The sequence below is a fragment of the Onychostruthus taczanowskii genome, unplaced genomic scaffold (assembly GCF_017590055.1).
Source record: "Onychostruthus taczanowskii isolate IOZ18803 unplaced genomic scaffold, ASM1759005v1 scaffold47, whole genome shotgun sequence".
Lineage (NCBI taxonomy): Eukaryota > Metazoa > Chordata > Aves > Passeriformes > Passeridae > Onychostruthus > Onychostruthus taczanowskii.
In genome coordinates this window covers 1,841,855-1,863,716 of record NW_024502236.1, presented here as the reverse complement: position 1 = coordinate 1,863,716, position 21,862 = coordinate 1,841,855, and the positions used below count along the sequence as shown (strand labels likewise).

The 21,862-nt window shown below is 35.1% G+C and overlaps 1 protein-coding gene across 1 annotated transcript in view; it reads left to right on the top strand.

Moving 5' to 3' along the window:
* NCAM2 (neural cell adhesion molecule 2) overlaps positions 1-21,862 on the top strand; it is a 271,811-nt gene that overhangs the window by 129,489 nt on the left and 120,460 nt on the right. The window contains exons 2-5 of the mRNA XM_041414781.1: positions 10,402-10,476; positions 11,450-11,656; positions 13,931-14,074; positions 19,791-19,928. Of these exons, the coding sequence (XP_041270715.1) occupies positions 10,402-10,476; positions 11,450-11,656; positions 13,931-14,074; positions 19,791-19,928 (564 nt within the window). The remainder of the gene's footprint in view (positions 1-10,401; positions 10,477-11,449; positions 11,657-13,930; positions 14,075-19,790; positions 19,929-21,862) is intronic.

The window sequence follows — 21,862 nt, the reverse complement described above, 5'->3', positions numbered from 1 at the left end:
AAATTTATGCAACAATAGTTTTAGTTTTGGGCTGCTTAGAAATATGGGAATATTTTAAAAAGGTTTTGATGAAATATAAAATATATTTATACAACTAATTATATTTCAAGATGTTTTTGAATAAGATTGTCTGAGTTATGCATGCTATGTTTTTAATTGCTTTATTTGTAAGTTCCAGAAGCAGAAAGTAAAGAAAAATAAAGGCAGTAGAGAGGGCATTTATAAAATGTGTAATTCTATGCTTACCCCTCTCTTCTAAACAAAATTTTTATAAAGACATAGCTGATGTGGGTAATATTTCTGCTTTAAGGATCACACCAAGTTGATAATATTTTTGAGTTTGGATTAGTAATAATGGAAAACTTGAGTGCTGGATTGTGGACCCTTGCATTTCAAAATGCAGGTTCAAGTTTTTCAAGGATGCGATGGAAGGAAGATGAAATAAAAAACATGGCTCAAAGTAAACTTCACTGGGTGAAAAAAATGAGTCCATAAATTCATATTCCAGCCAATTTGGAATGTCTCAAGAACTACCTAACTTTTAAAAGGACCATGTTGACAAAGTGACTATTTCCAAAAGAAATTCTGCACCTTCTTAAATCTGAATTTAGACACTGCTTAGATGTACATGTCTGGCAGCAGGAAGTCCTTGTAGTCGTTTCTCCATGCCCTGATGATGTCTGTCCTCAACAGCCACTAGTTTATTTTCTTGAGATGTCAGACAGCCATCCTTGGGTCACATTTCCACAATCTCTGTGAACTCCTACAATTAAAAATGTGAGGCTATGTGTAGTTGAAGTTGATACTCTGATTTCATTTTGCACTGCCAAGAAATGGAATTAACTGTTACATTTACATTAAAGACAACTCCCGACAGAGACTGTAACCTTTGAGGCATATTTTTACTAGAAAAGTCCTTTCTCAAAAGCAAATAATTTTTGCACGTATCATCTTTTTTATAAGAAAAAATACAAACCTGTGAGGTAGGCCAATACAGTTGTTTGTTTCACAATTCTTTCAATCAGACTTAAAATCCTCTCTTTTTAGCTACAGAGACATTGATTAGTCAATGTGATTTATTCAAAGTACCATGGCCTAAACACTGCTCTTTCTGCTGCTGACTTTAGCTTACGTATTGTTCTGCTTTAACTTGTTACCTATATGAACATTTCATAGAGACTACTGCATTTTTAGCAACAGTTGCCATGCAGTTGAAATGGCTACTGTACCTGAACAACTTGTTGGTTTTTTCAGTCTCACCTAATAACTTCTGAACTCGAAGGCTAATAGTAGCATTTTTCTAGTGAGAATTGAGGAAAAAGGAGTCATTACACCTTTTGTTGCAAAGATCTCTTGTTTTTAAATCAATCAGGATATGTTGATTCCATAATTATGTGACATGATTTCTTGCCCTGTCTTTATTACAGTACTATTTTTAAGCAACTACATTTCCTTTTTTTTTTTTTTTCCAGAGAAATTGCTTAATATATGCATCACATTAGAAACAAATATCACACATCGCCTTTGTAGAATGTGCTTGAAGCAGACCCTTTTGTGAGACTGGGTTATGTGTTGTTTAAGAATGGGCAGGCTCTTCTCTCCTAAACACATTTATGTTGTATTACTTCAATTAGTTATTGTTGTATTAGTTATTTTGGGAGGGTTAATGTGTTTCGTATTCAACAGAAACTTTGCAGACAGCCTTTGGCCTGAAGTTTGAGAAGCAAGTTCTTTGGATTTAGGTTATAAATGCCAAGTAATTAGATGAATGCTGGCTCAATCCAATACTCCTCTGCAATTTGAAGGACCACTTAGGCTGTTAGCTGATTTTGAAGGAAGAATTTTAGCAGTGATTTTGCTTTTTGGTTTTTGTGGGGTTTTTTTGGTTTTTTTTTTTTCTTTTCTCAGTATCATGTTTTCTGCTGCTGGTCCCCAGGCAGCCCATATGTACCTTTCAATGAGAGTGTCCATGTTCAATTACAGTCTTGGCACATTATCAAACTTGTGCTGAATACCCAGCAGCAATGAAGAAATGCTGTTTTAAAAAGTTTCTTCCTCAGAAAACTAAAATGGAATATAATGGGGAAATATGAGGCACTCTTTTGGCATGAGTGCTTCTTTTCAGAAGCATTTTTAAGGTTTGTGGCTTTACCTTAAATTTTGCAGGTTTTGACAAATGGGACCCTTAGGTAATTTTTTTTTTCTCTGTACTGTATCTGATTTACTGTTCTATAATGAAAGGCTGCCCAGTGGAGCAGGGAGAAACAGGTTAGATTTTCGTGTTCTAAAGATCACATACACACACACAGACCAGTGGAGGCAGGAAGGCAGGAAAAACTCCTGGTTCAAATCCCTTCTCAGAGCAAGGTCAGCAACAGATTGCTCAGAGCCGTGCCCAGTCAGGTTTGTAGTGTCTCCAAGGGTGGAGAATCAACAGCCTCTCTAGGCAACCAGTTCCTGTGTTTGACCACCAAGTAAAAAAGTGTTTTACTATGTTTAAAAAGAGATTTGTGTATTTTTGTTAGTGTACATTGCCACTTGTCTTTTGGAAATTATATTAAATGCAATTTAAACTAGATTAAAAAAGAAAACAAAACAAAAACAAGCAAAAAAACCCACCCAAACCAAAACACTGTAGAAACATTTAGGTTAGAAAAGACCTGTAAGATCATCAAGTCCAACCATTTTAACAGAACACTGCCAAGCCCAGCACTAAGCTGTGTCCCTTATCTCTGCAGATCCACATCTTTTAAATACCTCCAGGGATGGTGACTCCACCATTTCCCTGGGCAGTAGTTTTCTGTGCTCAACAACCCTTTGAGTGAAGAAATTTTTTTTAATATCTAATCCAAACCTCCTATCATGCCACTTATGGCTATTGCCTCTTTTCCTGTGGCCTTTTGCTTGGGAAAATAAATTTAATATTAAAAAAAATAAACCTTATCCACAGTGCACATGCCGAACCTCCCAATTATTCTACACATATAGTTTACTGTTACTTTGAAGATTAAGGTCCTTATTTTTCAGGTGTATCTTTATTGAGGCACTTACTGGTTCTGATAAGATTAACCTTGTGTAGGAGATATGAAATTAGGAATTCCCCAACTTAATAATTTTCAGTTTGGGAAGCAAGTTCCTTAATATTCATATGCCCATCATTTTTTTTTTCTTTCTGTTTATTGCTTCAAAAAAACTATTGAGCAGATTTTGTTTAGGTGATGTTCATCTTTGATAAATAGAATTCTATAGTACTTTGATCATCCTATTCTATACTATTTCTTTCTCAATACATGATAAACGTTCCCCAGTATGTTCCTCTCCAGTTAAAATATCTTAATATTCTGTTAATAAATGAATTTTAAACTTCACTGTTCTTATCATGCATAATAAGAACTCTACTGAATTTAGCTAGAATAATTTTAATAGAATTAAAGATATGCATCATGTCATGCCTGACACTTTATAGCTCAAGTCCTCCAATGTTTATTGTGCCTTTCACTTACACGGATTCTAAATGAATAAATCATATTGGGTTTTTTTTTCATTTCTCTATCTATTAATCTTGATCTTTTACAAGCTTCTAAGCCATGACTAGAAATATTAAATATTCATAAATATTCTTAAGCTATTCTTTAAAATATCTATATATGTTTGGGCTTGTAAATCGATATATAAAAATTTACTCATTTTTACCCAATTACCAGTCTTTTTAGTTTTGAAGTACTGAGCTCCCATTATCAAGCTACATGAAAATCTCAATAGCACATACAATATTTATGTGTTTATTTCTAAACTGTAGTTTGCTTGACTTTTGGGGGAACAGTAGTGAGTAACTTCTGTTTGAGATTAGTCTTTTGAATGGAATTGTAGCAAGCAGACTGGTTTATACTTGATTGCTGTCTCTGCTCAGATATTAATGGCTTATGTATTTCACTGTTTCTGCTGCAAGTGTCATAGAAAAGAATGTTTAACAGAGGATTTTCTGATTATGATTCACTATTTGTTGCACAAAACTGGATTGTGGTGGTACTCTTTCATTGTGCGTTTCACCCCTACAACATCTGTTCTTGCCCAGAAGGCAGTTTGAACTTTGTGTGACATCCAGCTCCCCTCATCAGGGAAAATGACACTTTAATAGATGTAGGAAATGAATTCATGATGACACAAAGACTGTTTTGTCTAACTAAAAATAAAACACTCTGTAATCTCTAAGACAGAAATTGAAGAAGGAAACCATAATAATTCAAATAAAACCTTAGAACTTTAAATCAGAACTGTATTCTCTACTGACAAATCCAAATTAAGGCTAACGTGATGAAATAGAAAGTTCATTTATACTGAACTACTTAATTAATTGTGAAACTTTCTGCCAAGTAATTATAAATGTAACATCTCTCTGTACTGTCATACCATGGAGAAGTGATGCTTTATGATTTATTAGTAGTCAGCCCACTAGAAAATTGAAAATAACCAAACTCCTTAGGGTTTAAATTTATGTTTGTTATCTTTGCAGATACAGTTTGTCTTTAATATGATTTTACAAAACTTGCAGTTTAGTATTCAAGGCCATTGAGTGGAAGAAGGATATTATTAGGCCAGTTTGTATACCTTTATTCATAAGAAAAAAAAAGAGGACTACATTGTTTATAGGATATTACGATATTAGGAAAGTATGAATAGGAAATTTTGTGTAGTTTATATTAAACTGCAAAAGACAGACAAAAAAAATCCCAAAAAGTACATTTAAATGAGTAAATTTAAACATTAAATAAATTGCATTTGAATAGTCTGTTTGGATTAATTTTTCACTGTAGGTTCTCATGCAGATAGGAAAAAAATTGTTCTTCAGCATTCTCTTTGCTCCCAAAGGATTACAAATGAATTGAGTGGTTTTAAACACTACAAGTCTCACAGACTTTACAAGCTCAACAAGAACATCATCTCCTTTTCAGGACAAGATAACAGGATTTCTTCCCCATAGATAGTTCGCTTGTATATAAGAGAGATGTCTCAGTATGTAGTAAAATTCTATTTTTTTTCCCTTAAGATTTCATTGTGGGTTTGCTGTTTAATGATGATAATTTTAATAACTATGTCATGACTATTGATGGTCATCTCCTGTGTAATATTTGATTGCCTGCCGTTCCCTCTTAAAAGGTCTGAAGTGTTGGAATTTTCTTTGTTTATGTGAAAAAAAACCCAATAATACCTTAGGTGACTTACGATATCTCCAAACATTGTTTCCATTGGGTCATTCCACCTCTCAAGTGCAAACAACTTTAAATAGACTTTAATTCAGCTGAATTTTATATTGTTTTTTAATGGAGTTATTCAGAGAAGAGGTATACTGTTCCCAATTTTTTGATTACTCATGGAAATGGCTTAGATCAGACTTTTGCTAATGGAAATGTAACTTTATGGCTTGTTTAATGACTTTTTGGATTTATATTTCTTACTTTGATGAACTAGTAGTTAAGAAAGTTTAAATTATTCATATTTTTAAAAAGAACTCTAGCATTTGCCCTAAAATAAAATTTCCTTGAACTGTCTGATAAGTTCATTGTATATTTACTAGTTTATGTTTCCTCATTTCAGCTTAGAGGTCCAAAACGCTCTAAAATAGCATATTAATTTTAAAAACCCACAAAGTGTCTTTTTAATGGTGTTTCAAAGTATATTTAAATTATAAGTGTATTTAACGGAGAATCAATTTCTTCAAGAATTGTGTAATTTTCACTCAAAACATATTCACTTCGATCTGGGCATCAGTGTATTTAAACATAATATTCTTGGAATTCTGCATAATAAAGGGTAGAAAGATTAACTGGGTGAGTGGTTGCTCTGGGATTGAATTTGATACCTGTTAAAAACATACTAATTTCTTCATGCTCAAGGATAATGAAGCCTAGTTTTCTAAGCATATATTAAATAGAAGTTAAGTCCTTTACTGAAAACAAAACCACATCACCCAAGTAAGCTTGCTTACTGAATGAAGTCAAAGGACACCAAAAGCCAAGGGTGTAGTTTTTGTCAGAGGACCTATGCTAAACAGAATTTGGACCTTCCCAAAGAAAACAGTCCTTTCAGCTGAGTCTTGCAGTCTGTTTTTCTTAGAAGCCAGTGCCAAAGCTATCCAGATGAGTGTCTGTAGCTGTCACTGTTTCCCTTAGCTCCATGTTGATCCCAAGTTATGCCTTGCTTTGTCTTCAGAGCTGCATCCAGTCCTTTTTACTGCCTTCCCATTAGCCTCTCCTTTTCAGAGAATTTGCAGTCCAACAGGTTTAGAAAGACCCCTCTACAGCTGAGTGACATCCAATGGTTCAAAAGTAAATTCAAAAAGTTATTCAGATGTATTGATGTAGCATGAAACTTCAAATATGTTGTATGCAATTTATATTGTGGAAACTATAACAAAATGTTATATGTTTTTGTGGTGTTGTCTTTCCGATGCAGACAAAAGGAAGTTTTTTCACATTTTATTAGTGCTTGGGGGGGGGGGGTGATTTATTATTTTTTTTTATTTTATTTTTTAAGAAACGGAATTATCAAGAAGATGTTGGATGGGTTTATTAGTTGAAGCAGAGCTTTAATCAATATTTTCTTCAGATTTTATTAAAATATCCTCCCCTTTACCTTTTTAGTACCTTGTATATCTTTTATATTTATATATTTAAATGTACATTTGTATAGTATACAGTTTCAACGAGGTGTAATATATTGCTGACGGACAGTAGAAGTACATGTGTGAATGACTTATTGCTACAATTTTTGTTATCTCTCAGTGGTGGCACCTCACTTCTGTTGCATCTGCACAGACACTTATGGCAGATTTGTGATGTTAGTTCTGAAACCCGAAGGCTACTGCTGCTAATGGGACTGAAATCAATTAGTCTGCTAAATATTAGTCCTTATGAATGCAGTCATCTGTCTCCATATTTAGCAGTACAAATGGACCTCTCATTACTGTTCTTACTTATCTTCCTTGGTGATTTTTAAAACCATTAAGGAATAATTCAGTAGAATCCTCTTAGTGTATTACAACTGGTAATGATTCCTTTATAATGACTCTGATCAAAAGGGAAGTGATTGGTTGTATCACCTAGTTCTAGTAGTGCTCTTTTATTTTGCTATGAAATTGGACATGTACCAAAGACTGAGGGAAACCCCGAATGAATTCCCTTTTTCCCAGAACAGCTGTACTACACTAGCATTACACTCCCCCCCAGACTTCTACTCGAATAGATCTTTTACATCTTTTACATCTTGTCTTTTTTCCTTTTTTTTTTTTTTTTTTCTGAATAGCTATTTAGGTGATATTCTTGGAAACATGGGAAGAGAGTGTACTTTTCCAGGTCTATCAAGAAGGTGTTATTTATTTCTGGGTGTAGTTTACCATAGGTAGTACCTCTACTAAGTATTTGCAATATCTCCACTGATCTGATAAAATAAACATATGCCTGTGTATTCAAAGAGATTCTCAACAGCCTGATGGAAGGAACTCAATTTTTTATTAATCCATTAGTTAGTGTACAGTAATAATTTGAGTTGTGACTACACTTCTGCCATCTTCATCAGAGCTTATACTATGTGCAGCTCTTGAGACAGATTTGGAAGTACAGTGAAATTTTCTGAATGTGTTGTCTCTTTGCAATATTTTGCTTCCAGTAAGTAACAAGTGAGTATTCTCCTAGCTTCATTTGCCTGCCTACTAAAAATCAGAGATTTCTAGATTAATAACTTGAGCAATATTTTTACTTCTAGATTGCATGCATGAAGCAATATTTTTTTATTTACATCAAGCAGAGCTAAGAAAATGGTGAGGCTGGGAAAATGGGACAGATGGTTTTATATTTTTTCTATGTTGTGAATATTAAAGTACCATATGTAGAAAAAATATTTCCTTTTGTTTTCAGAGATGTAGCTAGCATCTCCATAGAGTTTATGTAGTTACACTCATGCTAAGAAATTTAAATGGATTTGAGCCCTCTGCCAAAACTGTGTTAAAATCTCAAATATCTATTTATTTATGAAGGAAAAATATTCTTACTTTTACACTGCTCATCATGCCACTGCTTACATTCTACCTGACATGTATTACCTCATCTATTGCATTTATATAGTTCGACATCAGTTATTGGAATTAAGAAATGCAATTATCCTTGAAGCAACCCTGCTGAAATATATATTTCATATATATTTCACTGCTAACATATATATTTCTGGAGCAAATGTACAAGACTGCTCTTGAAAAGAATATGGTATCAGAAAAATTGTGATGTAGACTGTGACATGAAATAAATATCCAAGCTCTTCAAGTTCCCCCATGGCTGTATTTATTAGTGCCTTGTTTTCCACCAGCAATTATAGGTCTTGAGGCTATAGTAAAGCTTTACCTGACAGGTAAATAAAGAAACGAGGCTTGCAGTAGCCTCCTGGATGATTGATTACTCTTGATTCTCATTACAACAAAATGTAAAAATTTCTGTTAAACTCATTTCCTGTCTTACACGTAAGTTTTGCTTTTGGTTTTGGTACCATGGGTGTAAAGACCAGAGATGAGAACAAGCCAACTCTTAAGCTCTGTGTGTCCTAAAGGAGCCTTCATCATGCTCCTCACTGTTGCATTGGAAATTCCAGTACTCCCCCCTGTCTACTACTAGATTCAACAATTTTACAGTCCCTTTCAGCTTCTTTCTGGACTAGACAGTCTTGCCGTCTTCCTGGTTGCCTTTAAGGACTGAGATTTTTTTATTTTAGTAGAGTGCATGCAGATATTTACCTTTGCCTGAGGCAGGATATGTTCTTTGTGTCTTTGTGGCTTTTTACTGTGGTGTTTTTTTTTTTTTTTAATTCTTAGCTATTTTCTTATGGGAGCAGGGTATAAGATATTAATATTCACTAAAAAAGAAAAAACAAAAAACAGTTGTGATGATCTTCTTAGGAAAAGCATTCAAAATTCAGGAAATCTCATGAAAAATGTTATGTGCTGTACAGGAATTTGATATTTAATTTTCTTTGTTTGTGGGGAATTTCTGTGGAAAATACCCAGTTCTGTTTAATTTAGATTGGCAGACTGATACTGAAGGAATCTTCACTTTTCTTTGCCTTTTTTGGTGTAGCTTTTGATATGACTATTAGAACCAAAAGTTCACATCTTGTCTAATTGCTTATTTAGGTTAATTACATAGAAGTTAATCACAAATCTATTTTATTGCACTTTTCTCTTAATTGTAATAGTTCTGATGTTAATATCTATGGATAGTGCTTTGCTGATAGTTTTTTTGTGCTCAGCTTGTCTTGAATTTTTAATGTCAACAGAACTGTATAGCTGTGGGTTTTAGTAAGTTTTGAACTTATATTCATGGGTAAAATTTGTCACATAAAAAAAGCTAGAGACTTAGGGAAGACACCTTTCTGCCTCTTTCCCAAACTCCAGATACCACTCCCTCCTATTCCTGGCTTTTACACCCATTATTATCACCATCCATGCAAGTAACAGTCCATTCAGTGAGGTGATGGATAATGCAGTAAGTTGGGGTGAGGACATAGTGATTCTTTTCTGTCATTCCTTCTTTTTCACTCTTTTCTTCTGCTGCTCCTTCTGCCTAACTCATTTCCTCTTTTCTATTGTGGGTTATCCATAGTCCTTTCAGATGTGTTTGCTCTTTCATGAGCTCATGCATTGGCCAGAGTCCTGCAGTGTTGCCAATTGTGCCATGGAGCACCTCTTACCACTTTGGCCTTCTTGTCTCTCTCTTTGGTGTTATAAGAGGTGCTACAAACTCCTTCAGCCCTCTCAGTTGTGTCCTGCAGTGGCTCCATCATGACCCAGCTAGAACTGCCTGTATCTGTCACAGCACAATCTCTGAACTCCCTCCCCTGCAACCAGACTCAATTAAAAAGCCTTGCTTTTTATATCAAATACACTCAAATATGAGATTATTGTGGGAGGAAAAGCCAAAAGCCTTGATAGAGTCAAGGTAGTTGCCACCCACTGTCCTTCTGTTGTACACAAAACTTATAGTTTTATCCTAGAAGATGGTGGAGTTAGTCAGACATGATTTACCCTTGATCTGTGTGTTGCAAATCATCTTTTTCTCCTTTAATTTCTAGTTTTATATTAATGTATATTTCTATCACATTTTCTTTTTTTTTCCCCCTTCTTTAATTTTGTCCTCAGGTTTGGGACATAAGGCTGTCATCATTGTGCGATATCCTTATTTAGATTGTTTTGTCTATCTCAATATGTACTTCAGTTCAAAACATAACAATGTTTAGTTAAAATTTCATACTTTTAGAACAGGTTCAATATAGAGAATGAAAACAATGTAAAACCTGACAATATAAGATGTAAACTGATAAATTCCCAAATTAATTTACAATCTACTTTATATTTTTCAGCTTTACTTCAAGTAACAATTTCACTTAGCAAAGTTGAGCTCAGTGTGGGTGAATCCAAGTTCTTCACATGCACAGGTATGTATTAATTTTGTTTGTTGGTATATAATTTTTGTTAAATTTTGATTTTTTTTAATGTATTTTAACTGAAGTAGTTGTTTCACAAAATTAAATTAACATATTGCTGTACATTCATGTTGACTTGTGAGAACTGTGGCAAATACTAGGACTTCACTGGCTCACATTTTCAGTCTAGGATCTCTTCATTTCACACACGGAATCAGTTTGAATTCTCTATATCAGTACAGGTAGTTTATATCTGTCAGGATGCTTTTGTAGTTAAAATATTGTCACTTATTTTAAATAAGGAATTAAATCCTCTCCAACCTAATGGGATAGCCAAGGAGATTTTTTTTCTGGTGAGGCAGTAATGAGTCAGGAGGATAAGAATTTGCATTTGCAGCTGATTGATACGGATCCTTCGTGGTGCTGAGTTGAGATCTTCCACTGACAGTGGCACATGGCCTGACTACACTGACAGTGCAATTACCTGATGGCTTGACCTGTTGATCCAGTCACTGACAGCCTGTTTCTTTCCTATAAGACTTTATACTTGCCTGTGTTTTTTTCTCCCTCTTGAGATCCTTTAGCTGCTATTTACCCTGTCTCAAAGATTGTACATCTTCATGCAGTTTTGTGCTACTTGTCTTTCTTACAATTCGCACAATTTTGCAATTAGCTGACATTGCAGAATCACAGAATCACTTAGGTGGAAAAGACCTCCAAGACTGTAAGTCTAAGTTTTGACTGATCACCATGTTGTTAACTAGAGCTCGGCACTGAGTGTCATATCCAGTCATCCCTTGAACACCTCCAGGGTCATTCCACCATCTTCCTGGGCCAGTGCTTGACAACCCTTTCCATGGAAAAATTCTTCCTGAATTCAGTTTAAATTCCTGACGCTGCATAGACTGTGCATTGAGTAGGCATACACATTTCACTATGTCCTTCTAAATGTCTAAATTTGTGTTGGTTTTGGTTTTGTTTGTAGCCATTGGTGAGCCTGAGAACATAGATTGGTACAACCCACAAGGAGAGAAGATAGTTTCTGGTCAGAGGGTGGTTGTTCAGAAGGAAGGCGTCCGCTCACGCCTTACTATTTACAACGCAAACATCGAAGATGCTGGTATATACCGCTGTCAAGCAACAGATGCTAAAGGACAAACTCAAGAAGCTACTGTAGTTTTGGAGATTTATCGTAAGTAAAATACTATCAGTTAACAAATAAAATACTGTGTTTTAAAGTACACTAGCACAGAGAAAGTAAAGCCTCTCAAAATATCATCCCGAGCTCTGACCTTTATCTTCCAAATAATTGCATCTCATGCAGTTTAGTAAGTCGACATTATGACAAAGATTTGAATTAATTGGAGGGCCACTTATAAGTATTGTAGATTGCTTTCCTCCTATATTTTATAATGCCATCTAATGAGGGGGCACTGTCTGCCCCTCAAAGAAATTAGAAAATAGGAGGAAAAAAAATACATCAGTATAATTTGTATTACAAGTGTGTGTATAGTTTAAAAATTATGAAATATTACAAATATGTGCATAGATAAAAGTGCAGGAAGTGAAATATATGACATTTAAAAAGTGGATTTTTTACTGAATTGTTATTTTAATCTCTGTCTTTTCCTATTCTTGGCCTTATGAATGAGTTTTGACATAAGCCATTGAAGCTCAGTGTGATAAGTAACCAAAATGGATTTCAATTGCAAGCAACGACTTGAGGAGTATATTTCAAAAATAAATGCATTCTTTTGTAGTATGAGATTTACTGAGAGATTTGAGTACCTTTTTTCTCAGTGTTGAATAGCTACATTGTATCACATTCTTTAGATCAAAAATACCTAAAACCTGTGCATTAAACAAGCACAGTGAAGATGAAAGGCAAGTTCTTTGTTGGTGAAAGATGGGGCATATGCCAGCAGCCCATCAGCTGAGTTAGGACCTAAGTTCATTGGAGAACAGTTTTTTTAAATGTGAAGGAATTACAGTGAGACAAAAACTACAAAGTAGAATGGTAAAGCACTGCTTCCGAGAGGTACAGATAACTCAGACAACAAAAGACAGATTAAAAAAAGAAGATTAAAAAAAAATCTTCTGGTAAAACAACCGATAAAAGGGTGGCAGCAGTTAGAAGTGATTACATGGGGCTTGAAATCTCACAAGTCAAAGGATTTCAATTTTCAGGAATTCATTTGTATGCATAAAACTGTCAGTTACTCCATTTGCAGAATGCTGAGAAAAGTAGAAAACTTTAGAAGCATTTGCATGTGTTAATTTTAATAATTCTGAGGTCAGACAAACCTGCAAACCTACACAAGTAATATTAAGGTTTGTGGGAACAGACACGTAAAATTTCCTTATTCATATTTGTGATGTAAGAAGAAAGGAGGATTACTTGTTGATAGTCTTAGGATCTGGTTTTTAGGACTCTCAGATGTCTGTGAGAGGTTTACTTCTGACTTCACACAAAAATGTATGAAAGGCATAACAACAACTGTTCACCCTCTGCTGTGGGAAGTGTGTGGGTTATTTGAGCCTGCACTCATATCAATACAAAAAAGCAGAGATGAAGCTGCATCTCTGTCATAAGCTCCCCAAAGTTTACTCTGAAATGTAATTTGCCATCTTTGACCTAAGAGAGCATAGATTGGTTTGTTTATTCTGTGTGCAAGAATTCTTCCTTTTTTTTTTTTTTTTTTTTTTTTTTTTTTCTGTGTGTGTTGGTCAACTGTAGTAGATCTTAATATGAGATCAAGGATTAGTAGCATCTTGGACTTCTAAAAATACTGGACTTATTTCACACATGTGGAAAATCAAATATCATTTGGTTATTTGAGCTTGGAAAAATTAAAAGCCTCAGCAGACCTAAAACAATCTTGTTAGTTCCTAAAAATGATACAATTTCTTATGACCTAATAGTCATAATAGACCTAATAGTTTCTCATTGACTTGTTAATGTTGTATTTTACTCAGCTGCTGTTTTTCACAGTGAATCAAAAATTCCACTTCTCCCGTGAGAATTTTCCAAATTTTAATGGTTTTTATGGAAGATTGAATAGAATAAAAACATGAGGTTTTAATTCAATAACAGAATAATGAGGAAAAAAATCCATAAGAGAGTAAGTAAACTATCAATGTGAATATATAAAATTCTAGGACCTAGAGTTTAAAAACTGTGTTTTGGAACATTGAAAACAATGAAAATATGGTTATAAAACCTGAAGAATGTACATAAACAAAATTTTGCAGAATACGAAAGGATTGTAAAGTAATTTTTACAGGCAGAGTCCAGGATGATTTGAGTCTTATGTGGAAAATTGTGTTATGGAAATAATTCTGTGTTATCACAATAAGAAAATTTAATAGTGGTGTTTGTCTTAATTGCTACTGCATATCATTTTAATGCTATGTTAAGTGTAAGACTCTTACTGTATTCTGTTTTCTTTTTTTTTTTTCTCTTCAGAAAAGCTCACTTTTCGGGACATAGTATCTCCACAAGAGTTCAGGCAGGGGGAAGATGCAGAAGTTGTTTGCCGTGTTACAAGTTCACCTGCTCCCGTTGTCAGCTGGTTGTATCGAAATGAGGAAGTCACAACTATTGCTGACAGTTAGTATTTTGGTAACTCTTTAAGTTATACATTCCAATTAATATTAAAACATTATTTAAAAAAAGGTCTTTTTAAAGTTCTAGTGGACTTTGTGGTGGATTTTAGCGGGGGATTTTGATTAGCCCGTCAGCTTGAATGTAATTTTACTAGGTTCTGTGATCTGCAGGGAATCTGCATACAATGGTTTTCCCCATGTGTCTTTTTTTCCAATTGGGAATTTTGCCTAGGTGTAACATGAGTGTCCAAATGCACAAAAGACTGCTGGGAGCTCCCTCACAGGATCACTTCCTGCTACATCTTTTCTGTAGGAGTTGAACATGTTTAAAACACACAGAGATGAACTTCACTGCAGACCAAGCTGTGATACTGGCCCTACACAGCCCTGACTTTGGGATACTTGCACAGTTGCTCAGAGAATTCCAGGTGGAGAGGCATTTTGCATTTTTGTGAGAGTTTGCTTGTATAAGGGTAAGATGCCCTCTGAGTTACAACTAACTGGGATATAAGTAATCTGCTGAGGCTGGACTGATAAAGCTTGGATTTAGACAAATCTCACCTTCCTCACATGCAAGTTTTAAGTCTCTAGAGAGGCAATTACTTAGCCAAATAGTATTTTTTTACTTACACCTACAAAAACTTTGAATTATTTTTTTTCAGTTTTCTCTCAATAGTCATCTTTGCCAAAAGAGGACTTTTTTACATTTTCTGGAAATGGAACTAACATTGTTAATTAATCAGCTTTTCTAACTTCCCATCAGTTTTTCTCTTTGCATTTAATGAAACTCAGGGTAGCAGTACATATTTAAAATTCTTTTTCTTTTAAAATTAATTTTTATTTTTATTTCAAAATTAAAATTAAAATTTTGTTAGGGGCTTTATGAAGTCAAATAAGCAAATGTGGAACAGTTATTAGGGGAGTGGAAAAAAAAGCTTGGTTGATATTTCTGGACACAGTCTTTGGTTCCTCTCCATTGGGAAAGAAAGTTTTGATTAAACTTCTTTCTTATTTAGCATATCTTATTTCTTCTGTCATCTAGACATGGAGACTAAAAGGAAACAGCAAACTTCTACACTTAGAAGAAAATAGTTGCAATTTATTTATATCTATATATATAATTGAACATAAAAAAATTTCAAAAATAAGAACACTGAAAATAAAACAAGAATTAGCAATCTAGGAAAAAGTCATTTGAGGATGATAGAGCTTGAAAAAGTAGAACTTCTTCAAAGATCTCTCTCAAAGTTTTTATCACCATTTTACTTTTCAATCAACCTGTAGGGTTAGGAAAGCAGATGAAGCAACATTTCCTTTCTCCTTCAAAATCATGCACTTTGAAAATGGAGTTTTTAAAAATTTAATGCATAAACTTCTATTTTTTTAACCATTTTCTTTCACAGTGCTAAAAGGTACAATGATAGAAACAAGTTTTAAATAGTAGAATACTTTCCTTATGTTCTCATCTAGAACAGCACCCAAATACAATTCCAGTTCTGTCTGGGAGGTAGCAGTTTTAAATCACATAAAAATAGGACACCGTAAGCTTTGTGGGTTTTGTTTATATGGGTTTACAATAGAGGTGAAAAACAGCATGCCCACTGTCTTACAGTTAAGAATTTTTTTCATGTCTAGTAAAATAAAAATTACTCTGTTTTATACTATAATTCCAGTTTCAAAATCTACAGTGGATGATCAAATTCTCTCTTATTCTGAAAGATGACTTAAGGCAGGCCTCTAATGAGCCAGATTTGCCCTCTAGATCATATTGGGCAGGCTGTGGCAATACAGTCCTGCTGCTTCCTCAGGGTAGCATAGTCTCTGATATTTCTTTTCCACTTCAAATCAGTAGCTTGTCCAGTTCTAATTGCAGTACTGGAGATTTGGTGTCATTGCCCTGCAGAGCCCATGTAGGCCAATAAAATACATTTATTAACTAACATTAAAATACGTTTGTATTAACTAACGTGCAAAGGTGATTGCTTGCTTTAAGATAGTTAGCATGCTGTGTTTATTTTGTGTTTAGAAGATATTACAAAAGAATGGCCAGTTTTATGAGAAAAATGTTTAATAAAAGTCTTGGTCTTCAACATTTTTTCGATATTTTATTCAACAGCTCTTTAGTAATGTCCTACTATTAGACAGTTATTTTATTGGACATTCTGGCTCAAAACCTGGTACATACACAGCAAAATTTGCGAACTGAGCCAAAAATTCCTCCAGATTGGGTTGAATGGCACTGAAAAGACATAAGCCGTTCTTGTCAGCTACATCACTTAACATGTGATATGACTGAAGGGGGAGGTCATGCAACTGACTGTTCTTCTAAATCAGACCTTTGAAGTTGAGGGGGTTGAGTCCAGACAAAGCAGTGATGATCTGGAGTAGTGTAATTCCCAGTTACTTCCTGATTCGCCAAATCAAATCTGTTTAGTAAAGGGCACAATTTTATCAAGATATCCATGGCACAGTGAACTTCTGGTATACTCATGGGAATGTCTACTGCTGTATCCATTTTTCTACAATGAAAGTTGTAAAGTTATCCAGCCAACATTTAGTTTTTGTTTCCTGATACTAAGTGAACCCTCATTTTTTCAGTGTTTTACAAAAATGGAGATCACCTCCAGCCCCCCTGTTCATCTCACACATTGTCTGTCTCTATGGTAAAAAAAAAAAAAAAAAAATAAAGGAACCAAAACAGGCTTACCAATGCTTAAAAGTTTAAAGAAGGGCTGGATCTCCCCATTTCAAAACATTTGGAGGCATGGTTCTGTGTAGGTAATTGTGTAGGAGCAGAACAGGAAAAGATATATTTTGTATGTGGTAATGTATGAACTGCATTCAAGCATGACTTTAACAAACCAGACATAATTAGCATAAATGTGTTGATGATGTTAATGTCCTGTAAACTTCTACCAGGTGAAGCATGATTTTCTTTTTTTTTCATTTCTCTCTTCATTTTATGGTAGAATTCTTGCAACTAGTACAGAAGTAATTTGTGTGCTAGTTAAAAATGGAAGCTGCTAAATCTCATCATCCTCCAACATCGAAAGGTGCAAAATAGAGCAAGAAAAATTCCTGAATAACAGGGTTTCATGTTCTTCAAAACCCACATTCAGTGAATTGCAGGAAGGCATTCTCCTCAGAGGAGTGCATTAATATTGATTCGTTTTGGTGGGTTTTCCTTGGTGAGCTGCCGGGCACCCACCCAGCCTTTCTCTCACCCTCCTCAAGAGGTTCACCGTGGCTGGATACCAGCTGTTACCAAAGCTGCTCAATCACCTCCTCTGAAACTGGAGAGAAGAGAGAGAATATAATAAAAGGCTCGAGAAAGTTTTTCACCTTTCACTTGTGACATTTCTTGGGGTTAACCCATGGTGAACTACTCTTAGCTCAGACCATTTCATCCTTGAAAAATGCAGAGACTGTGTAAACAAAACAAAAAATAGCCATCAAACTGTGCCCTATAAGGTTGTTGTAAGGGTTGAATTTCCAGATAAAAACTTTTAAAAGGGCCTGTTGCTAGGACAAGGGGTAATGGTTTTAAGTTAAAAGATGGATGATTTTATTTAGATATTAAGAAAACATTTTTGATGAAGGTGGTGATACACTGGCACAGGTAGCCCAGAGAAGCTGTGGTTGTCACATGCCCGGAAGTGTTCAAGGCCAGGCTGGACAGGGCTCTGAGCAGCCTGGTCTAGTTGAAGATGTCCCTGCTTATTTCAGGGGGAGTGATGGATCAAGAAAAGGACGTGGAGAAATCACTTGCCAATTGCCATCATCATGGGCAAAACAGATTTGACTCGAGGAAAATATAATTACCAACATAATCAGATTAAGATAGTTAGAAATATAGTCTTAAATTGCACCTTTCCCCCACATCTTCTTTATTCTCAGGCTAACATGACTCCAAACATTGTCTCCTGCTGCTCCTTCCTCCTCAGGGGAGGACTATTCATACTCTTCCCCTGCTCCAGCGTGGGGCCACCTCCATGAACTTCAGCAATCCTTCCAACAGCCTGCAGTTCTTCAAGAGCCACTCCAGCATGGGTTCCCCAGTCCTGGCACAAAACCCGCTTTGGCACAGCTTCCTCTCTCCATGGGTTCACAGGTCCTGACAAGGAGCCTGCTCCAGCACAGATTTCCCACAGGGTCACAGTCTCTTTCAGGCATCATCTGGTCTGACCAGGCCATCCAGGGGCTACAGGGGGATCTCTGCTCCCTTGAGGACCTGATGGCCTGCAGGAGCACAGCTGTCTCTCTATGGTGTGCACCATGGCCTGACAGGGAATCTGCTCTGACACCTCCTCTTCCTCCATCTTCACTGACCTGTGTGTCTGCAGGATGGTTTTGCTCATGTCTCTCTCTCCTCCCCTGGCTGCAATTGCTGTGGCACATTAATTTTCCCTTTCTTGCATCAGTTATCCCAGAGCTGCTGATTGATTTGGCCAGGGGCAGGTCCTTCTTAGAGCCTGTAGGCAATGGCTGTCTAGGACATGGGTGAAACTTCTAGAAGCTTCTCAAAGAAGCCACTTCTGTATCCCCCCCAAAGTCTTACCAAAAAAACTAAAGACAAGATTATGTGAGAAAATGAGACAAAAAGTGTGTTGAGATTAAGACAGGGAGAACACTCACTGGCATTAGCAAAATGGGTTTGACGGAGGGGAAAATTAATTAAATTCATTGCAAGTTAAATAGTATTAAAAGGTGAAACACAAAGACAAAATTAAAGCAATATCTTGCCTCTCCTTTTTCCCAAACTTTACTCTTTCATTGCTGACTCCTCTACCTTGCCCACCCCAAGGAATGCAGGGAGATTGGGAATGGGGCCTGTGGTCAGTCTGTAACATTTCCAGTGTGGATCCTTTCTCTGGGTTGCAGTTCAGGCTGAATTTGTCTGATCCTTGAGGCCAACAGATCAACACATAAACCTAATACACTAGTTCAGAGAGAAAGGAGAGGAAAAATTAAATTCAGGTCCAGTTTATTTTTGAAGATTATAATTTTGCTGCTGCATGTGCAGAAAAGTGTGTACATGGTTTTCTTTCAGAGCCAGATTTTACAGTGTCCTTCAGCTCCTCAAAATGTCTACTGAATTTCTGTTTATGCTGGCCTTTGCAGAAGATGGAGTGCTTTCTTTTTTTGAGTTATGTCTTTGTAGCGATTTCTGTGAAGTGTTAGAGGGTGTTGAAATATATCATTGACCAAGAGTGAATGGAAGAAAGAAACGGGAAGAGGGAAGGAGGGCAAGCAAGCTGAAAATCATTAAACATTGGGCTGTAGAATGGGCACAAAGACAGATAGTCTAGATAGAGAGGGAAACAGCATTGTGTTTTTTATTTTATTAAATTTGCTCAATTTAATTGTTGAGTCTTTTTTTTTTCCATTTAATCTTTTTGTTATTCTGTGTAAATGCTCACAAGTATTCCACTCATTTTGCAGTAAATTGTTATTTAGCTTACAGTTGATTACTCCTTGGAGCAAGTAGGAAATTATGGATGGAAAATCTAGATTGAATTCTAGGAAATTCAATGTGTTTCGGAATGAAGAAGCCGCAAATTTCTTAGCCTACATTTTCTTTTGAAGTGTACAAATGTTTTGTCAATGAGTATTCTGCTTGTACAGAGAAAGTACTTAAATATTATTAATTTTAGTTAGTGTTCCTCATGTTGTCTTGATTTACTTGATTTATGCCATTTGATCTCTTATTTTCTTTCTAGATCGATTTGCAGTATTAGCAAACAATAATCTCCAAATTCTTAAGATCAATAAAAGTGATGAAGGAGTTTACAGATGTGAAGGAAGAGTGGAAGCAAGAGGAGAAATTGACTTTCGGGACATAATTGTTATTGTGAATGGTAAGGAGTAAAGTTGATGAATTGACTTCTTGCTTTATTTGATTATTATGGCCGATTTCAACATATATCATCTTCTAAAAAACCTTTATTAAGTTGGTTAATATAATTGTCACATCTGTTTAGTATTGAAAAAATTAATATTGAAACTATTGAAAATTCCTTAATATTGAAAAAAAATACTATACTGTGTAAATGTAATTCATTACATTTCATAATATCAGTAAATATAAATATGTAAAGCATGGATCATTATTATTTATCATTTACAGAACAATAATTATTTAAAGACTTGAATTTCAGATTATAGTAGTTCAGTTCAGGCTATTTCCAGTGTTTTGTCATTTATTCTTAAAAACATGCTTGATTTTTTTATAATTATTCATCTTCACTGTGCAATGTACTTTGTGAGCTCACAGACACATTTTATTAACAGTCTGTTACAGATTTTTTCAAATTTTATTTTTCTGAGGAATAAAATATGTGAGGAGTTACCTGAAAATTTGCATTATACGTTTTATTAGTTTATAATAAACCTCTAAGAATGAAAATCAATTGATTGAGACAAGATGGAGCATTTAACTCAACTTCTCTTAAACTCTGCATTGACCTGTTGAAAAATAACTATCTCTTTATATATCACCTGGAAAGGACACCATTCATAAAGGGCATTTTTTATCTCTGCAGTCTGTTTAATGTCAGCTTTTCAGTGAAATTCTTCCACAGTGTGTCTTAGGTTCAGACCTTTAAATGCTTTGCTCTTGACTGGTCCTTCTCAGTAAATCCCAGGTTACACAAGTCATTATGTAAGATGAAGTCACAGCTACTTTCAGCAGGAGGAGCAGATTCTGGCACATGTATTTCTTAGTCCACATTGTCAAGCGGCAACATCTGAGGCAGAATTCTCTAGATTGTTTTGGTGCTATATTCTGGTGCTGCATTACCTTGACTCCTGGTTATGTACCATTCCAACAGTGCATCTGGTAGCATTTAAAATGCCAAATGAGATTTTCCTCTGCTTCTATTTATGTACAGGGATATGAATCCACCTTCTGATTACCTTTCATCTCTATCTGGTATTTATATGCAGTTGAGCTGAGAGAGGCTGTATTTAACCTAAAACATTGGTTTGCAAACCATGATCTGACTTCACATCATTTTTGCTGAATTACAAAAACAAAAAAAAAAAATCTGATCCTTCATGTATTTGTTATGACTCCAGTCAAGAATGTTAACACACTCATCTCTAAACTTCAGTCCTGGGAGGAGAAGGAGCTGCCAAATAAGTGATTATGACATGGTCATTCATGTAGAGTGACATCAAATAAGAGCTATTTCCTGCTTCATTTATAGTAATAAATAAGTTTGCCTACATAAAGTTGAAGGGATAAAATTTGATCCAAAAAAGCTTTCAGAGTAATATTAAAATGCAGAAAAAAAAAATTGTACTGTTTTTTTTGGTGAAAAAAGTCTTTAAATGAACTGGATTCAAAAACAAAAAGAAAAAAAAAAAACTAAAAAAAAGAGGAGAAGGATCAGTCTGTAGGCCACCAAAAGCTACATGGCCATATTTCCATTGCATCTCCTTTTCCAAAAGAGAAATAAGAAATGCTTACTTTGGAGGATAATCTAAGATTGCAATAAAAAAGAAAATATTATCATGAAATTATTTGTATATAAAAGTTATTCAGCTTTAGAGCTTTACTGTTTATTTACTCATCTTGTTATAGTCGTTGTAGAATCTACAGCAATATGTAAGATCTATGCTAACAAAATTTCTATAATAGGAATCACAGAATAAGGTTAATTGGAAGGGACCCACAAGGAGCATTGAATCCAGTGAAAAAATTGTCCTGGTTTCAACTAAACCAGGATAGAAGTATGTAAAGACTTCAAAGCAGGATAAACTGTAACAAAGGAACTTAGGGGTACTTTAT